This window comes from Sardina pilchardus, chromosome 11 (genome assembly GCF_963854185.1).
Source record: "Sardina pilchardus chromosome 11, fSarPil1.1, whole genome shotgun sequence".
NCBI classification, from domain to species: Eukaryota; Metazoa; Chordata; class Actinopteri; order Clupeiformes; family Clupeidae; genus Sardina; species Sardina pilchardus.
Genome location: NC_085004.1, coordinates 20193700 through 20213013, shown reverse-complemented (window position 1 = coordinate 20213013; position 19314 = coordinate 20193700). Strand labels below are relative to the sequence as shown.

General features: G+C 45.4%; 1 protein-coding gene across 2 annotated transcripts in view; it reads right to left on the bottom strand.

Moving 5' to 3' along the window:
• The window catches only part of LOC134096261 (dysbindin domain-containing protein 1-like), a 21804-nt gene extending 2875 nt beyond the window's left edge, over nucleotides 1-18929 (bottom strand). The window contains exons 1-4 of one of the 2 annotated variants that reach the window (XM_062550037.1): nucleotides 18812-18929; nucleotides 15372-15768; nucleotides 11784-11927; nucleotides 6181-6318 (exon numbers count right to left, since the gene is read on the bottom strand). In XM_062550037.1, the coding sequence (XP_062406021.1) occupies nucleotides 6181-6318; nucleotides 11784-11927; nucleotides 15372-15402 (313 nt within the window). In that variant the 5' untranslated portion in view covers nucleotides 15403-15768; nucleotides 18812-18929. Of the gene's footprint in view, nucleotides 1-6180; nucleotides 6319-11783; nucleotides 11928-15371; nucleotides 15869-18811 lie in introns of those variants that run through there. The other variant, XM_062550036.1, reaches the window with a different exon arrangement.
• Between the last annotated feature and the right edge of the window lie 385 nt (nucleotides 18930-19314).

Genomic DNA, 19314 nt, shown 5'->3' with positions numbered 1-19314 from the left:
AGGATGCATGTACATGTGCATGTTGGAGCATTACGTGCATGAAGGTTTCTCTGACATTTCAGTTGGATTGTTGGAGTTGGAGGCTTTTTGAACAGGCAAAACCTTCCACAAATGACAAACCATCAACTAGTTCACACCTTTCACATGCATGCGCTTGCAGGTGCAAGGAAATAATCTCTAATTATCTCATGATCTCTCCTCTATCTCATGTTCCCAATTCTCATCTCATCTCACAACAACTCTCTCAAACATGCTTAACTCCATTTGCCTCTAGACACAACTCACTGGCCACTAAACTGCACATTCTTTACATGCACAACCCTACAGTGCCATAGTAACAAACTAGGAATTTGTGTGCCCTTTGCTTGTGGTTTAGTGCAGTTATCATGGCCTGTTTTCCACTAAAAGGCCAGCCCCATAAATCTCAGAGTGTGTGTAGTCGTGGATTCCCCTGTTGAGCCGTGCGCGCTCCTCCCTCGTCCTCTCCAGCGCTACGATATTGATCTCCAGAGATGGATGGGGCCTCAGCTCCATTTTAATGAGAAGGACAACAACTTGTTCAGCTCGCCGAGAGACCTTGAACTCGTCGCCGGCTGCCTCCACGCAACAAAGCCTTTCCGTGGGCTTCATCTAATCATTTCTCTCTCTGTGACCATCCGGCGATCCAGCATGGTGTGATCGCGCGTGTGTGTGTGTGTGTCTGTGTGTTAGTTTGGCATGTGTGCTCCAGAACACCAGTTGGTCTGGTTGTGAGCTCAGTCGCGGCGAGCGGTTGAGCCTGGCAGACAGAGCTGGCTCTCACACTGTGGCGTGGCGTGGCGGGGCGCGTTGCGGCGTCACGCTCCATCTGATTGACAGACGCATGAATATGGATGCGAGGGCAGCAGCTGTGTCTCAGCGGGATTCTGACAGCCACAGATCACACCATCAGAGGCCCGGTGCCTCCCTCAGACGACCAGTGCTGCTGACCCACCCTAAATGGAAAGAGCCCCCTTCTCTCTTCTCTCTGTGACAATCTGTCTGATTTAGTCTTTGAATGTACCTGATACAGTATATAGTCTGGCTACCACCATACTAAGCTCAATCTTTTATAATTGAATACTAGTATGGGGAGGCTGCGCTTTGTTTCTACTGCACAAGAGGCGTGATCAATGGGCATCGTTGAAATGACTCTGTATGCTTGGACAGTCCTTCAACCAATCAGACCAACGATCCGCTCTTTCGGATAAGCTAGTTTCTGATTGGAGCCAAGTTCTGGCAGGGAACAGAGGAGATGTGCAGGTTTCCAGCCTGAGCTGCCGGGTGAAATCCAATTTTGCCGGAAGTTCAGGCAGGGTTCACCCAGCCTATACCTGATATACCCTATCAGCACTTCCCATACCCCATTGCAATGGACAAAAGTTGTACTAATTCATTCAATGTTTCGCCAAGAAACTCTGTGCATGTGCATGGATTTATTGATCTATACAGCACAGAGAGAAAGATTTCAAAGAAACTGAAGCATCCTGAAATAAATGTCATGCACCAGACATCTTTTCATTGAGTAGGATGTGGCTCATAGCTCAATATCTTGTCACAGCAAATATCCATTAGTTGCTACCGAATGCTAAACTTCAATACTCCTGGAAAAAAAGCTTCAGATTGGCTAAAAACTAAACCTTGAGGACAAAAGGGCATACACAGCTAAACACTTCATTACATTGTTTAACACCTCTCATATATCACACAACCGGAGCGTGAACAGCTATTATTGAGTTTGTTTCCGAGAAAAATGCTGACCCTGTTTTGTTTTGTTTTTTTCACATTGTTTTGGGTTTAATATAAATTTGGTCCTTACACGGACTGAGGCAAAAATACCAACAGCTGCTCTGTTTGAAAAGAGTTTGGCTTAAATAATTTGGTATCCATTATTTACAGCAAATGCTCCCATCGAATTGACAGTACACAGAACAAAACACAAACTTGTTCTCTCTCTCTTCACCCTAGCTTGTGGTTGTCTACATGATAAGGTATAAAGTCAATCTGTGATGTTACGTCACCCAGGCCTGATGACATTAGTGTGTGTGTGTTTGTGGTGATTAGAAAGGCTGGGCTAGACACAGTGAGGCCCTGGAGATTTAGAGAATGCACAATACAACAGCTGGGAGTTGTACACCTCATTTCAGATTTCTTCTTTTTTTTTTGTATTAAGAATTAAAATGACTTAAGGTTAAGAAACAGCTGAATGAGACACAAACACACAAACCACACCATCTCTCTCTCTCTCTTTCTCTCTTTCTTTCTGTCTAATTCATATTACAGTGTTCACTTTCCCCTCTCAATTGTTTGTTCTTTTTGCTTTGCTTTAGCAAAACACGACGACTCTCCCGAATACAAAGGGAGAGTTTGAGCAAACAGTCTCAGGAGTGTCTGAGGTGTGCTGACAGCTGCAGAACAGCTTGAAGCTGTCAGCCTTTGTCAGCTCGGCTGGGCAGTGGGGTCCACACACTGAGCCACACACCTGGTTCTTTGTCCCTGTTCTCTGTATTAGTCAAGGGCATGTTTTCATACACCCCACTCATTAAAAAGCACCTTTTACAACCATTGAGAGAGAACCATCTTAAGTGAGAGAGAGAGAGAGAGAGAGAGAGAGAGAGAGAGAGAGAGAGAGAGAGAGAGATGCTGTGGTTTGTGTGAGAGTGTATGTGTGTGTGTGTGTGTGTGTGTGTGTGTGTGTGTGTGTGTGTGTGTGTGTGTGTGTGTGTGTGTCTCAGAGAAAGAACATCTCAATGTAAAAATCTGTGCTTAAAAGGCAGCGTAATTTTTCCGGACCTGAGACCGCTTCAGAGAGCACAAAACAATGTAGAACAGCAAAGCCCAAGGGGAAGCCCCCTGCTTTGGCTGGCTGTTTTTGGCTGCAGCCTCTCTGATTGCCTCTGACACTGAGTAACCCCACGCTCCTACTCTCGCTTTCTGCAGGAGACGCTATTAGAGCGGCCCTGAGTGATTCGTGGAGGCTTATATCAAAGGAGGGAAACATGGCGGGTAAGAAAGAGGGATTTGTTTAGGTGCGGCCGCGGTGAGAGAGCGCCGGTTGGTGCTCTCCTCCTCGCCCCAGCTGAATATGAAGGCTATTAAAGAGGGCTGCATTAGCGGAGCGAGATAGCGCAGGGTCTTGCAGATGGCTAATGGATGTCATAACTCAAGGCTTTAGGACAGATCTGGTGAAATGAGGGGCCGGCTGATATCCACGGTAGTCTGAGGATTAAATGCAAATGATAGAAAAAGTAAATGCCTGTTTGCTTTAGATATGGGCTTAGGATGCACAATTCAGCATGGCTAAACATTACATTTGTATTATACATCAGATAGAAGCTAACTTTTGTCAGTGTAATTGTCAGTGGTTGTCAATGTTCCCGAGGCAGGGTTGGTGGCCCTTTTTATTCAGCTTGGTAGTTTTCAGACAAAAAAACCCCCTGTGCACTGTCTCTTTAAGCAGGCTAAGTGAATATAAAACAGGATGGGGGTGGTGGGTGTGAGGGAGGGTGGGTAATTCCGATTAAGCTGAGGATGATTACACATTGTCTCTGCGTGTCTAGAATGGCCAGTGGTTGACTCTCCAAGGCTCTCGTGCTCTCTACGCTGAGGCCTGTCACACCGAGCAATTATGTGCATGAGGCAATGACATCGGTCAAATACTACTGGACACAGAAGATAGCCTCAGAAAACGGATGAAAACTCCCCTATACAATTATATGTGGGGGTGAAATTAAACTTCCTTCCCGCTAACTTTATAGTGTAGCTATTTTTAGTCCTTACATTCTCCCCTCCCTCGACCACGACTACCATTTTTCCAGAGAACAGACAGTGAGGCATGGTTATCACACTCCCACACTGACCCATCCACTGCCAGTGGTCTTAAATCTGCCCTCAATAGCTGGGCATGGTGCGAGGTTTGGCTCCACGTAAAACTAATGGCCGTTTTATTGTCTGATCATCTATACAGCAGCATCTGCAGGGCCAGGCTGGTTTATATGGCTAGTAACGTGCGGGTCTGCTGCCACAGTTCTAATGCTCACTAGAGCTCAGGGACCCATTCATTAATTTAGAGTATTTAAAGCCCTCTGCTGCCAGGCGGCAGAGCAGGAGCAGCACCAGCAGTATAGTAGCTGGAGCTGAAGCAGTTATGCTGATTGTGGCATGACACGGCTGTGGGTCAAACCACACAGACTCTCTGACAGGGACTTAATTATAGGGGTGGAGCGAGGGGTCAAAGGGCCGGGAGGCCAATTAAAGAGGCGGCAACCTGACACTACCACAGCAATGGACAAGGGGGCAAGTGCAGGAGATGGCAATGACAGTGTTTGTCTGTGTGTGAGTGTGTGGCAGTGTGTGTGGTGTGTGGTGTGTGTGTGTGTGTGAGTGCTCAGCAGAAGGGTGGGGTTCAGACAGTTGAGGGTCAAAGGATGCAGGGACAGGGCTGCATGCAAGCTAGCGGATTCTCGCCGGGTGACAGGCGTCTCCATGGCGGTCAGACCACAATCAACACCATAAAGCACACACACACACACACACACACACACACACACACACACACACACAAAAACAACCATGGTTTAGAATGCACAGCCTCGCACGGACATGAGGCGGGTGCCTGTGACTTTTGACCCGGGTCACAGTTCATGTTTCTGTCAGCAGTCAAGTCACGGCCAAGAATTCAAACAACAGTGGGAGTGAAGGAATCAGGCCTCAAATAGAGACAGCCCTCAAATGGGTAGAAAATGGGGCGAGGCTCCCCAATGTGGTTATACTTCGCAATCAGTGTTGAACAGACAATACCTTGCCAAGCCGGAGACAAATGAGTCCTATATGCAGTGTTGGCCTTTGCAGTCATAAATAAAATATAGGGTGCTCTTTGGCTCTATTGAGGAATCGAGCTGGGCTGCGGGCCAGTTATGTTGAATTGACATGTCCTTGATGGTAGGCTAATCTCAAGCACCCCTGTCCAATGCAGATGAGCTGCTTGCTGATAGCGCAGCAGATTCTGTGTTTAAACAGCGGGAGCTGGGGAGGCAAAACAAGGTGACAGCAATGTGCCACTGATTCTCCATGTTGGCCTCGCCCGCTTTACCGGTCTAGGCTGGTCCGTAAAAACACAGAGCCTTATTCATTAAAGACATATTTCAGTCGTCTAGTGGTGACGTTGTGCATCTTGGAAGAGCGCTGCCTCCGAATTAGTGCAAACAAACTTCAAAAGAGGAGAGAGATGCACTATAAATGGCCGCTTAATGTTATTACAAAGATCAGTGCCACTGATTGAGCCAGCACTGTGGCACTGACCTGGAGTAATCTCGCTGTTTAGGATTCTGAGCCATGGGTTGGCTGTTTAGGTTTCTTTATTGCCTGGATTCAACCACTCCCGGACCCCTGAAAAGCGAAAAGTCTTTTCCATCATTATGGAAACAAAAGGCATGACACCCTCCATCAGTCATGGCTGAGGTCCTGCACCATTAAATCCAATCGAGAGCTAAAGGGCTGACAGACATACTGATATATCCTCTAGTCTACTGAATGCATGTCTAATACCACAACTGTGAGATAAGCTCTCAAATTTCATTATTCCATCACATCCTCCATGCCACATTACAAAATGCTTCTTATGAAGATAATCGAGAAGAGTCAAATTCTAGTTTGAAATGTTTGTAACTTAAAGCAACACTTAAGAGTTTTTTGTAATTTAAAATAATGTTCCCAACATCTTCTCAGTGGTTCATCAACTCATAACAGGGTAAATGGCACTTCTGCATTCGCTTCGCGGCCCTCTATCAGCTATAACCACACTATGTAAGTTTACCAGACTGGGTAGTGATTCTGTAGTTCGATGGAATGAGACATTAGAAACTACAAATTTGACTTGCTTCAATGTTGCAATAAATCATGCTCACATAAAATCATGCAAAATACCCAACCTTGTCTGTGGACATCGTAATTTGCTGGATAAACAAATAGCGTTTGTGCGACAGAGACAAAGTGCTTTAGCGTTGCTTTAACACAGTTGGAGAGTAGCATAAATCTTAGCAGCATTTAGATTTGTGCGAGACTGGATACATTGCACCCCTGGAGACCATCTCTAGCACAGACACAGCAGGTGTTGCCACATTCATTAGCAACCTTGCGTTTGCTAGGCCCGGCCGCACTTACTTGCTGGAGACTCGTTGTGATTTTCCTCGTCCGAGTCGGCGAACACCTCGGCGAGCTCCTGGTCAGACATGTCTGTGAGCTCGGTCAGGTCCAGGAGGTCAAAGTGCACCTCCAGTGAGGACACGCTGCTGAGCGGCTCTGTGGAACACAGGGGAGGTCAGAGGTCACCGACATGACAGATAACTACTCATCAGACTACCACTTAAATACTGTTATAAACTAATGATTAAATACTGTTTTACTGATATTAGACTGGATATTGTAGTAGAGCTCACAGGGAAAGAGCCACTGTCTATTGTGGAAAATATGTTATTGCAATCGCCTGATTATGTCAAGCAACACACAAACTTCAGTTCAAAAGCATTATTGGGAATACAGTTTCTTGCTGTAAAGTATATGTAAAAGCCAAAAATAGCTCAGTTTACACAACTCTCTGCAACATATTTCTGAACACACTGAGAGAAACTTGATGTCTTTTAGACAGTCAATTCAACATCAAACATGGCCATGTCACAATTTTATTTATATTCGCTCTACTTCTATTTCCAAGGTTCATTTGAAGTGTTGCATCCCTGCTGTGCTGAAGGAAAAGAGAGAAGAGCTGGGAGGTGTAGTGTGTGTGTGTGTGTGTGTGTGTGTGTGTGGGGGTGGGGTGTATTTGTGTGTGTGTGTGTGTGTGTGTGTGTGTGTGTGTGTACACACTAGTGTGTGTGTATGTGTGTGTGTGTGTGTGTCTGGGAGCACAGTGGGAGACATGTCAGGTCTGACTTGTGGAGTCCCCCAGTGAGTTTTCGCCCCCCAGACAATGGGAGTTCAGCAGAGCTGCATGCCACACTTGGCCAAGACTTTCCCATAGCCGCCAGCAGTGGGTTTTTCAGCCAGAAACGGGGTTAGCAGGGCATCTGGAGCAGCCTGAGAGAAGAGAGAGAGAGCCTGTGATGCCTTCATCCTAAGCTTCTCTGGGTAACGGAGCTAACGATTCTTGGCATCTCAGTATGGTCTGGTAATTTATGCTCATATATTAATGTTGTGGATGTACGGTTTACCAAATGAAATGATAAAGAAATGGTGCTATACTGCTCATTGTTTCATATAGATGTGCATGCTGGGTGCACCAGATGGCACAGTGATTCAGTGATATCACCGAATAGCCCACCTGCTGTGCTAGTGCTACAGAATGTTTTGGATATATCGGGATCTGAGACTTACCAAACAGAGTAAACACACCTTTTCATCTCAGGAAATGGTGATTTTGACAAACACACCGAGGCGATGGGTGTTACTCAAAGTGTTATCTGTGAGCAAAACGGTTTGGAGTGAGTCACCGGAGGTTCTTTTCGCTGTTGTTTTTTGAGCCACAACTCTTGTCGTCAAAAACTCTATTCTGCATATTCCTATCTCCCCACAGCCCACGTCCCCCCCTGTTGCTAATATGAGAGCGCTTTGAAGACACCCAGTCTGCTCTCCTTGAGCTCCTGCATTAGTAAAGATGGGAGACAGGCAGGCGGACAGACGGGTGGTGGGCTGTTGCCTTTTGAAGTCTCCCCCTAATGAGCCGTCTCCTCTCCCCACACTCCACCCCTCGGGGGGGAATTAGAGAGGAGGGGGAGGATGAACGCTTTTGCTCACCTTTCCTTTCGTTAATGTGCCCCGCCATTAATATGGTGACAACCCCACCCTTCATCTCCCTGTTAAGCTGGGCTTCTTCTGCTGTGCCTGTGGCAACACACAGCCCCACGCACGCATACACCTGGGCGTGCACACACACACACACACACACACACACAGGCATGACTTTGTACAATCTCCTGCTCTTGGTCTCTATTGCGCGCTCTCTCTCTCTCACACACACACACACACACACACACACACACACACTCTTTCTCTCTCTCTTGTGCACACACAGAGACACATACAAATTCACCTCAGGCCCAGTGGTCATTCCAGGCTCCAGTGAAGGTCAGAGGGAGCCTGATTAGCATGTGATGCATTGCTCTTATAGCTGCTTTGGTGATTAGACATTAATTATGATGATGAGGACGTGAAAGCTCTTTGGCTCTGTGCTGGCTGGCTTTCCCTAACAGCCCCTTGCAGCCTCCAGTGGCCTCTTGAATGCTCCAATGCACTCTTCAGCCGCACAATCTAGTGCATTTTCTCATGCACGGAGGCATAAAGTGGTGGTTTGCGCTGTCCTGGCACACCACTACTGACACTAGCTTTCCTCGTAATCTGAATTCTCATCACAGCATGCACTGAAGAATGCAAATACATACAATCTGATAAAATAGTGACTGAAAAAGCTATTGCAAGTAGAACTGGAGCATCTGGAACAGATGTGTTACAGCACCCTACTCAGTACTTGACACAGCAATTACGTTTAAAGGGTGGCAAGTGTATATATACCCTGATGCCTTGTAATCTTGATGCTATAGTTTGAAAGCTTTTGGCTCAAGCCCAGGAGGTGTTCTGTTCTCTGACTGAAAAGCAGGCAGGGTCCTCTGAACACTGAAGCATTTCGGCACTCCTTTACTTCTTTCATCTTATAGCAACAACCACATACATCTTTCCATCACTCTGAATCCCTGCTCTCATAGTGGCAGATTATTTCCCTTTGTTCTGATAAGAAACTGTGTCAGGTTTAATGACTGCTTCCATAGAACAACCATGCATGAGTTCCGCGCGCCATCCCGCAATCATGCTTCATACAAGAACCTCATCCAGTGTTCATTCTCATAAGGTATGTGACCATCCCTGGGAAGATGGAGTGGGCCACTCCTTCTATTGTCTCTGTTCCATTTGAGCCCCATGTAGTCAGCGTGCAGCTGGAAGGGTGGGGAGATCAGGAGGCCCCTCAGCGACAGAGCTCCCCTGGGAGGCGGGAAAATGCCCGCCTACGGCTCTCCGTCTACGCAGCTCAGAGGCTCCCGCTGACAGCGAGGGTGGATGGGAGGAAGAAGAAGAGCGAGAGGGAGGGGAAGAAAGGGAGAGAGGGAAGAAAAGGAGGAGATAGAAGAGAGAGGGAGGAAGAGAGAGCAGGTGCAAGTGCCAGAAAGAAAACAGGGAGCAAAAGGCAGGAAGGCTGTGTGGGGCGATGGATCAACACAAACCTTACCCATGTGCTTGAAATATGCCTCCTGCTGGGGTCTGTCTGTCTACTCAATCCCTCCTCTCTTTTGTTTATCGTTTGACCCTTCTTCCACCCCTCCTTTTCCCACCCCCACTGCTCTCTGAATTATTGATCAGTAACACATTTTCCCTTGCAGCTATATCTGTGAGTTATGGAGAGAGACCACAGCCCCCTTTGAAAATATGACGAAAAAGGTAAACTAACGTGATCTGGACCGAAAAACCCACTGCTGTCTGTCACTCTAAAATCCCCGTTTTCATAGCGGCAAATGATGGCCATTTGTTTTAATGGGGAACTTTGTCAACTTAAATGACCACACCACTGGCATCACTTTCACAAGCAGTCCTCCGTCTTCATGCCAATAACAGTCACTGTTCAATCACAGATCTGGAGGCGTGGGGTGGCTATTACACTGCCAGAACTACGGGTTGGCAAGACACAGTAATCCAGTGGTTGCTCTAAGCTATGAGCTGCTCTCCGGTTGAAAATAACCTACCGAGCTGGCACAAAGAGCCCGTGCCAGCCATGATGGAGGCTGTGGGGGGGGGGGGGGGGGGGGGGGGGGATTGTGAGTGTGGTGGTGAGCCTAGCTGCAGGGGAGGTTAGCATAATGAGAAGAAAACCAAAGGAGAACGTAGAGGAGAAGGAGGAAGCTTGTTGAATTTAATATGGCTGCCACGCAATTATTTTGGAAGCAATGGCTCCAGTTCTGAGATATCCTGGGTGGTTTCACTGACAATTACTGTCACGACAAAGCCTTGAGGCTGCCTCCATCATTACGGAGTTTGGACGGACAGTAATAAGCTAATAATGAGACAAATGGGGTTGTAGGACAAAAAGACTCCAGACATGATAGTTAAATAATAGAGGACCTATTAAAAGGTCGAAACTATGACTGTGTATGTGTGTGTATGTGTGTGTATGTGTGTGTGTGTATGTGTGTGTGTGTGTGTGTGTGTGTGTGTGTGTGTGTGTGTGTGTGTGTGTCTGTGTGTGTATTTTTGTGTGCTGTCTGTTTTGTCTGTGTCTAGAGAGAGAGATAGAGAGAGAGAGAGAGAGAGATCTACAGTATATCCAGGGTGGAGGGCTTTATAATGGGCAGCATAGTAGTATAATTCGTCCCTGTTCTTCTGCAAACTAAGAGAACTGTAATAAAGCTAGCGAAGCACAGTATAACTGCCTGCATGTACAATTACATTCTCCGGGGTATGAGAGGGCACCTCAGGCACATGGGACCCACTGCTGTTCAAGAGAAAGAAAGTTTACTCTCAAGAAACAAATGAAATGGAACCGGAAAAAAATGTGCACTGTCATCTCGCATTCTTTAAAAGGGAACGGTTACGTGCTTATTTAAGAACCTGAATTAATTAGCTGGTGTGGTAACATCTCCGTGCTTTCCTCCCGCAGCCCCCATCAGCTTGAGGCATATTCTGGTGCTGACGGGGGATCTTAGCATGCGTGAACTCTGTGATTTAGCGATGAAAACAGGCTCTGCCTCTCTTCTGTCTTCTGAATGTTTGTGCAGAAGTCCTGCTGGATAATGGCTGCCTTGTGCGCTATGTGTCTTTGGTCTCGTCAGCATCCCAGTGACAAGAGAGGGCTTCTGCTGCTGGACACAATCACGCCTTTGAGCCCCCTGAGCCGGGTGGCTGAGCGAGAGAGAGAAAGAGAGAGAGAGAGAGAGAAAGAGAGAGAGAGAGAGACAAGACAGTCGGCGCAGTCTGTCCTGCAGGATTTTTGGATGCACCCCGTTTTGCTCAGTGAATGACTCACCCCTCAGGAGGGAGGCTGACCTCTCTCTCTCTGATTTGGTGCGAGAACATTGCATCCCTGCCTGTGACAAACCATGTGATGGACACACCATGTCACAGGAAAGACAAATGCTTATTAGTTGAATGGGGAATTGGAAAGCGACTGGATCGCCAGAGGCTCACATCATGATACCTTGACGCAGAACATTTTCTGTCTGGAAGGGTTGTTAAAGTTGACTTTTCCTCCATTTTTCAGCCAGTACATTCTTTAACTGTCAAGGTTCATGTTAGACAAGACTGAGCGAGTGTTTCCTTTGGAACTTTTAAAATAAATAATGAGAACAAACTACTATTTTCTCCCTTTTAAGTGTGTTGATACAATTGTGTGTGTGTGTGTGTGTGTGTGTGTGTGTGTGTGTGTGTGTGTGTGTGTGTGTGTGTGTGTGTGTGTGTGTGTGTGTATGCGTGTACATCCAATAATTCATCTAACACAAAACCCAAAGAACTTAACCTGGGCTAAAGCACTATGTCCTGTGTACTGTGTCCTGTGTCCTGTATACTGTACGCTGTGCATCCTCTGCAAATGTGAGCAGACACTGAGGGACATCTCCCATCCAACAACCATGACTCAGCTATAATAAAGACCAACACACCAACACCCCCCCCCCCCCCCCCCCCTAATCTTTTCTCCCCATCCGCCCAGGACTCTGGGTCTAATGACTCACGTCTTCTCTCGGTGACATGCAGAAGGCTTGAGTTGTGTCCGAGGAGGCCTCCCTCCTCGACCCCCGAGGGATGCTGGGATGGCTCTTTGGACAGGTCCCCTGAGCTGGAGGGCTTCAGCAGCTTCTGGATGTCTTTGTTGGACTCTGTCAAAAGGCAAAGAGATGTCAGCCCATTCACTTCACTGCGACTTGCCTAGACCCTTCATCTATATCACTGTCATAAATCTGTCAGGCTACATCCCTAGGCCAAAATGTGCAATGCTGGACCTTAAGGACAAGTCTGCTACATTGAGAGAAAGGAAAAAAAGGCAAGAAGGTCTGAGCTAATATTGATTCCATCTTAGATTTATAACCTTAACTTTGTGATTAACAATGTGCTCTTTCCCACTCACTGCAACCAGTCTTCCACAGATGTCATCTATTTTGGTAGAAAATCACTTCAAGGTTACGTCTTACTGTGACAACATACAACTAAATCCTCACCTTGCTGCCTCTGACAGCAGGACATACTGAATGTTAACTTTATGAATAAAGATTATTTATGTATTCAGAGCGGTGTTATATATTAATTGTGGGCCATATGGCACGATTCCATGCTTTCATCAACTCTTAACACAATGGAAGAATTGATATGGTTTAGCACTAACAATGTATCCAGATGGGCAGAAACTGACTAAATGGGTCACAATCCTATTCAACTGATGATGTTATATAGTGTAATATCAAGTGTTCAAGTGTGTGTACACGCAGGCACACCCATATACTCTTTAAGAAATGCCTGGCCCAAATTATTTACAGGCTGCTGAAATAACCGTTCAAGAGATAATAGCAGCTGTTTGGATTTCAGGTATCTAGTTTTGTTTTTATTTCACTTCTTAGCTGTTGAGGTGTTACTATAACAGAATGTCATGTCCAAGACATTCCTAAGCAGTTGTTGGTAATGGCTATCTATGTTCATGTTAAAGTTAATCCTCAGGGTATTCCTAAGAATAGAATGATATGCTCACTTCAGTTGGCTACATACCCCTCTGAAGGTAGGGCCTACTGTATTTCAGAGTTTTGTGCAATGATGAACACACTGGCTACTAAAACAAATTGCTCACCACTTTTTAAGGGTCTTCCATTTCATATTCTTTGAATGAATGATGAAAAGGTCTGATGAAATAGATCATTCTAGAGAACTGTGATTGTTCAGAATGAAGGATTAACATGAACATTTCAAAATATTAACATTTCTGGATCACAGCCTCACATATCTCCAGAACCCATCTCAAACTAGATCGAGGATTGCCTCTGAACTTTAGAGGACCACAGGATGAGATGTGCTTGTATGGATTTGGAGCTGATTGGTTTTTAAGGAGGCCAACTGATTGCTGGAAGAGGCTGGATGTACTGTAGCTGGATGTAGCTGGATGTAGCTGGATGCTGTTTATTTGGTAGAGGAGAGGCAGAGTTGGCATCCAGTTAGTTTGGAGAAATGTAGAACAGCTGGTTCAGCTATTGCATAGAGTCACACATTGGAGACAAACAACACTGCATGTGACTCTGTGTGAACAGGCACAGGATTGGTTCACAGCTGTGATGATCAATAACATGAAGAGTCCCAGGGAGAACCAAACTAATGTGATTCTGTCCTCTCTTGTGTTTTTATCAGTATCTCACATACATGTAGACTTGAACACGCAAAGACCTGAATGGGCCCATTTATGTCTATTGTACAACAAGGCGCATTTGCCGAGAAATGAACACAAGGCGTGCCACACATACAGTACAGACAGATCTTTCAAGAGCGCTCTAACTACTTTGTCTCTGCCAGTGGTGTTAGCAGTGAACTGAACTGAAATCACAGCAACATACCAGCACCCAGTTTTCTGCCAAACCACTCAAGCACCCTTCACTCTCCACCAGCTGAGCATTTAGAACTTGCTCATTCTATCGCTATTCTCACCATCCCTGAACTTCCCTGTCAGGGAGTGCCAAAACTAGGAGAAATTTACTAAAGAACATTACGGAACAGACAGGTGTAAATTCCAAACATAAACACTATCCTCCTTTTACAGGGAATCAAACTTAAAAGTTCAATGAACGTATAGAACACAAAGGAGTCTCAATGCACAGAGGGTACAAAGATTACTGGGTAAGTATTGATTTATTTATGGAGCCCTAATCAAAACAGACAAAGGGAGAAGCGAGTCTTGCTTGTTCCTCTAATTAGCCAAGCAGTCACGGATGGCTGTGCACTGGAGAACGCTCGTCCACCATAGTGCTTCATCCATTTTGTTGCTGTCTTTATGCAAAAGGTTTATCAGAGATAAACTTCTTAGGATGCATCTTGAATCAATACTTTTTTTCACATTTGCATTAAAAATGTATTACATCACAGAATGCGGATGCGGGGGCTCTTTGATCCCAGATGACAAGCTCTCTGTGATGGCATGTCTCCGTGGCTGAGGATCAGCACACCTGCTTAGTAAAGTCGTGGGATGGATCGGAGCCGGGAGCTCAGCGGCTAATTTCTGCAGCAGCTCCCTCAGTTGATGCCCCCCCGCTGAGTTAAGTACCCGCCTTTAACTCACAGTGTGCAGTCAGCCGAGACCCTCCTACCCTGACTATACATCTGCTTGCTATCCCCATGTGAGTATCATGGTCAGCAAGGGCGTTGAGCAACATTTGAGTGGAAGCTTCCCCAGGCACCTCAGAAAAACAACAAATATGTTAAATTGGGCATATGCAAAGACTATGGACAAATTATTTTAAAATCTGAAAGATATTAATCCAGAAATGAGGGCACAATGCCAGTCTGAGACGACATCTGTTAGCTCCATCAGGCTCTGATGGGTCCCCTTGTTAGAAATCGGTATCAGACAAAGATTATAATACAGTATGTGCATCCTCTGAGCAATAGCAGTCTGGAGTGATAGGAGTAGTGGAGGGCTGTGACTGGCACGAACTGATTTGATCTTTCAAAGACTTCTCTTTCAGGCCATCTCTGCCATTGCATTCCTGCGTGGCTCTCTCTCTGAATCAGCCCTTTCTGGCTCATGCCACCTCTGTAATTGCATCTACAACAGCACCTACTCCAACTTAACATCTCTGCTCAATAAAATCAATCAGAAGCCCCACAGACCAGGAGCGACAGCAATTATGTAGTAAGCCTCACGCTGTGACAGCACTTTTTTTTGGCTTGATTACTTGCTTTACATGCAGACGATAAATGTTTCTTTTTCTTTGTCTGGAAAATCCATTTGAAAGAAAACATCCGGATAGCATTTTTATTATACAAAGGCTGGAGAAATGGAATGATATCAATGAGATCAGTAAACTCTGCCTTTCCTCTTTGAACATATAAACACTGTTAAATCACCCTTCCAGACATCAGCCTCTCTTTACTTTACACCCCACGCTTATCACCTCCTATAGAACTTTCACAGCAATGATACCGTATAGACCCTACCAGAGTCAAATCACATTTTTTTCAGCACCAGATAGATCAGCAAAATTATTCAAAGAAAGAGTCTTTAACCATTTTGAGAGCACAAACATATTTTAGGAGCACAACCATAATAGCTGCTGACCGCTGGTGCTTACCTGGGCTTCCTGCCCCTCCCTGCGCCTCCATTCAGCCGAGCGGAGAGCACCGAACTGCTCACCAGAGCAGTAGCATGAGAGTGGGGGGAAAGCACGCAGATAGAGAGAAAAGGAGGGAGAGAAAAAGAGAGGGAGAGGCAGAGAGAGAGAGAGAGAGGTTAGAGAGAGAGAGTGAGAGAAGAGATTAAGTGTAACACCCCCTCCGTCTTGTAGCGTGGGGTCCACACGACTAGCTCCTGTTCCTTTTTTTTGTTTGTTGTGTTTTGGATGTTGTTCTTTCTCTCTCTCCCTCACTGGTAATCTGGTCTCTGCCTCAGCGGTTGATGATCATGATCCCCTTTAGTCCTTCGTGCAAACAGCCTGAGGATGCACTGCACGCCGTGTCCTCACTGTCTGACTAAAGTGAGTGAGAGCATGAGCATGGGATATGACAGAGAGAGAGAGAGAGAGAGAAACAGAGATAGATAGATAGTGTGTATGTGTGTGAAACAGAGAGAGAGAAAGATAAAGAAAGAGGAGGGACAGAGCGACATCACAATACATATGACAAGGCTACTTTGCTCGGTAAGCAGTGCATTGTTAATGAGCTTGGCAAATGCAGAATACAGAGAAATCTAGAGAGAGAGAGAGAGAGAGAGAGAGAGAGAGATAGACAGAGAGAACACGCGGAGACCACTGGCAGTGTGCCCAGAGGGCGTGTGTGTGGAGGGGTGTGTGTGTGTGGAGGGGTGTGTGTGTGTGTGTGTGTGTGGAGGGGTGTGTGTGTGTGTGTGTGTGTGTGGAGGGGTGTGTGTGTGTGTGTGTGTGTGTGTGTGTGTGTGTGTGTGTGTGTGTGTGTGTGTGTGTGTGTGTGGAGGGGTGGGGGTTGGGGGTGGGGGGGTTTGGAGTGGTATGACTGGGGCATTGGATGGGGGAAGGCACGGCGGAGAGAGTGGACTGAAGGCACAGGATTTACTGTGTGTCCTGCTCGTTAATAAAGACATGAGCATCTGCACTACACTGGATTCGTTCACTGATCCATCTAGAGCTGATGGTGTAGGTAGAGAACCACACTTACATACACTGTCTGCTCTCTCTAAAAGTCCACTGCCTGCTTGCACAGTGCTTTTGACCTAATGATAATAAGTCCTATCAGATCGGAAGGTCCAGTTAAAGCCATACAAGGGCTATACCAAATGAAATTAAAAGGACAAAAAAAATCTGCCTATGAAATTTATAGAAGCACAAATAAGTAGCTGCAAGTACAAAGTCCAGTAGTGCAAAGTTTGAATACTATTCACGGTTACTCAGGAGCAGAGCGCCAGAAGTCAAATACATTTTGGCAGACACTGCCATCTAGTGGACCCATTTATAACAAGGGCACAGGTACAAAAACGTCTGCATGAGAATCTGACGGACACAATTAGTGGATGACGTATTGGGCGTCAAATTTGACAACACCTTTAACAGTGTTGTTGGCAATAATATGTCACAGCCTGTTAAGAAGATTATAGTGGTGGTCTTATGGCACATGTCACAAACAGTAGCAGTTTCTTGAACCCAGTAAGCTTACATTTTATGGCCTTTCCTAGAATCTATCTATCTATCTATCTATCTAGAAACTATTTCAGTACAATATTAATGTGCATGTGGATATTAATGAGCAAACAGAGGCAGAGGAAAGATAACAGGAGAAGCTGTATGGCATCTGGACAGGAGGGTGAGGCAAAAGCTGCTGACAATTCACTTAAGCCTACCTTACACTGACAAGATTTGGGAAAGATTCTTGAAAGACTGTAGTCTTTTAACTAATGCCCCTCATTCAGACTTTGCTCAAAAGACTACAGTCTTTCAAGAATCTTTCCCAAATCTTGCCAGTGTAAGGTAGGCTTTAGTTGTCTTGTGGTGTGGCCTTAGTTGTATAAGGGGGTACGTCTGAGGAAGAGGGTATACTAGGCTACCTCTGAGGAAGAGATAATAGGCCCTATTTTGGTGATCAGAAACACATGGTCAGTGGCAAAAAGCTTAAATTTAGGGGTGTCCAGCCCACATTCAGGGTGGTCTTGTTCTAAAACGTTCGGTGCATTGTTCAAAAGGATTGTTGTTCTGTTTCTTAATCAGTCATGGGTGTGTTTCGGGCGTGAAAATGACCCTGACCCTGAGGCGTAAGCCGAAACGTTGGTCAAATAAAGAAATATCTAGAAGTTCAGAGTGTGCCACGACACTTCTGTTTAATCTATGTGTTTCGGGCGTAACATCATTTCAACCAATGAAAGTGACATCTATCATTCCCTTTAACAGCAAGCAGCGCAACTTCAGACAGCACATACTGTAGGTATTTTAGTCAGCGGTGCATCAGGAATCTGTTTGGATGTGAGACCTTATGGAACAGGGATTCCATTAAACCTGGCTTCACTAAAACCTGTTTGTGACTAGCACAGTATCTATATTCATCTGCACTTGTCTATTATTTGAACTCATAGGGAAGTGAAACTAGCTTCGCCGTGGTCTCATATAGTCATCGACAAAACAGTTCTACAGTTAATTACTTTCACTATTGACTGACAAGGGGTTATCATGTTCGAATGACTTGAAAAATCCTATTTGTCTTGCAGGTCTTGCTGCTTACATCTTGTGACAGTGCATCTACAGCTGTGCTTTATGTGCACCTTTCGCTAAAGACCAGGTTTTTGTTGGTCAGTGACATAATGATGTTTAGAAGGTGTAAGATAGCGATTTTTGGATTATGCGCCAGTGCCAGACCACACCTTCTGCCACTCCCCTGGGCGCAAGACTTAAGTGAAGCGCATGGAGCAAAATCTGCCACTGACTGGTTGTAAGATAAGAATAAGCTTTGCGTAGCACCTTGTGTCACTTTGTACAGTGTTTCTGATCACCAGAGCCCTATGATTTACATTTCAAACGGCCTAATGAAGAGAATATAGTCTTCATAGCCGGAGGTGGAAAAGTCCAGATTCAGAAAGTAAAAGTCCTCCCACATATCTGTGCCAACCATTCATTTAAACCAGCTGATTCTAATTAGCACAACTCTTCAGCTAGGTAGAGCAGTGAATTAGTGAGATCACCTGTGTTAAGTGCACAGGCAGAGCCAATACATGGTTGGATTTTTACTTTCTGAAGCTGGACTTTTCCACCTCTGTTCATACCCAGCTTGGATAAACCCAGGGGAATCTGTGAGTGCATATTTTGATCCGCTAAGTGTTCTCTAAACTGAGGCATACTTTCTATAGGCATACTTTTCATTTAAATCTTTGGGGACAGTTGTAATGTATCATCAATACCAATACATCTACCAGACAATCAGGCCTAAATCATTTTTCCTGTGTCTGATCTACTATAACCATTCCATATTTTACCGGGATTTGGTACCTGCACTTACATTCCACTCTGCTTTATTAATAAAACATTGCCAGTCATCATTATTCTCAAAACCAACTTACCAGGTGATGGATTGCTGGTGGCGTGGCAGTGTCCCATTGTCCTCACCAAGATGACCCAGCTGATCTACATCTCAGGACCTGAGCAGCCCTAACAAGGACTTGCTCTCGGGGTCCCCCTAGAGTTGAGAAGTGCATAAGTCTGACACCAACCTTGATGCGCGATACATGTGCATTTGTTGTGTTTGTGTCCCTTGCTGGATGTCATGTTACTTGCCACTTTTGACAGCTGAAATAAAAATACCAATTCAGTTGGTATTTGTAATCAACTATTTTGAAACCTCTTGTTTGCATACAATTAAAATGAACATTTTCCAAAACAAACAAACAAATGAAAATCATTACAGTCTTTTGTAATAATATGCCTAGGCCTATCATAGTTATTAAGTAGCCTAATATGTGAAACCCCAATTTAGGAATAATTGGCCTACTCAAATTCACAACGTGTGAAATGTATAGGCAATCTGTAGCCTCCCGAGTTTAGTAAGCCAGTAGGCTAAATTAAC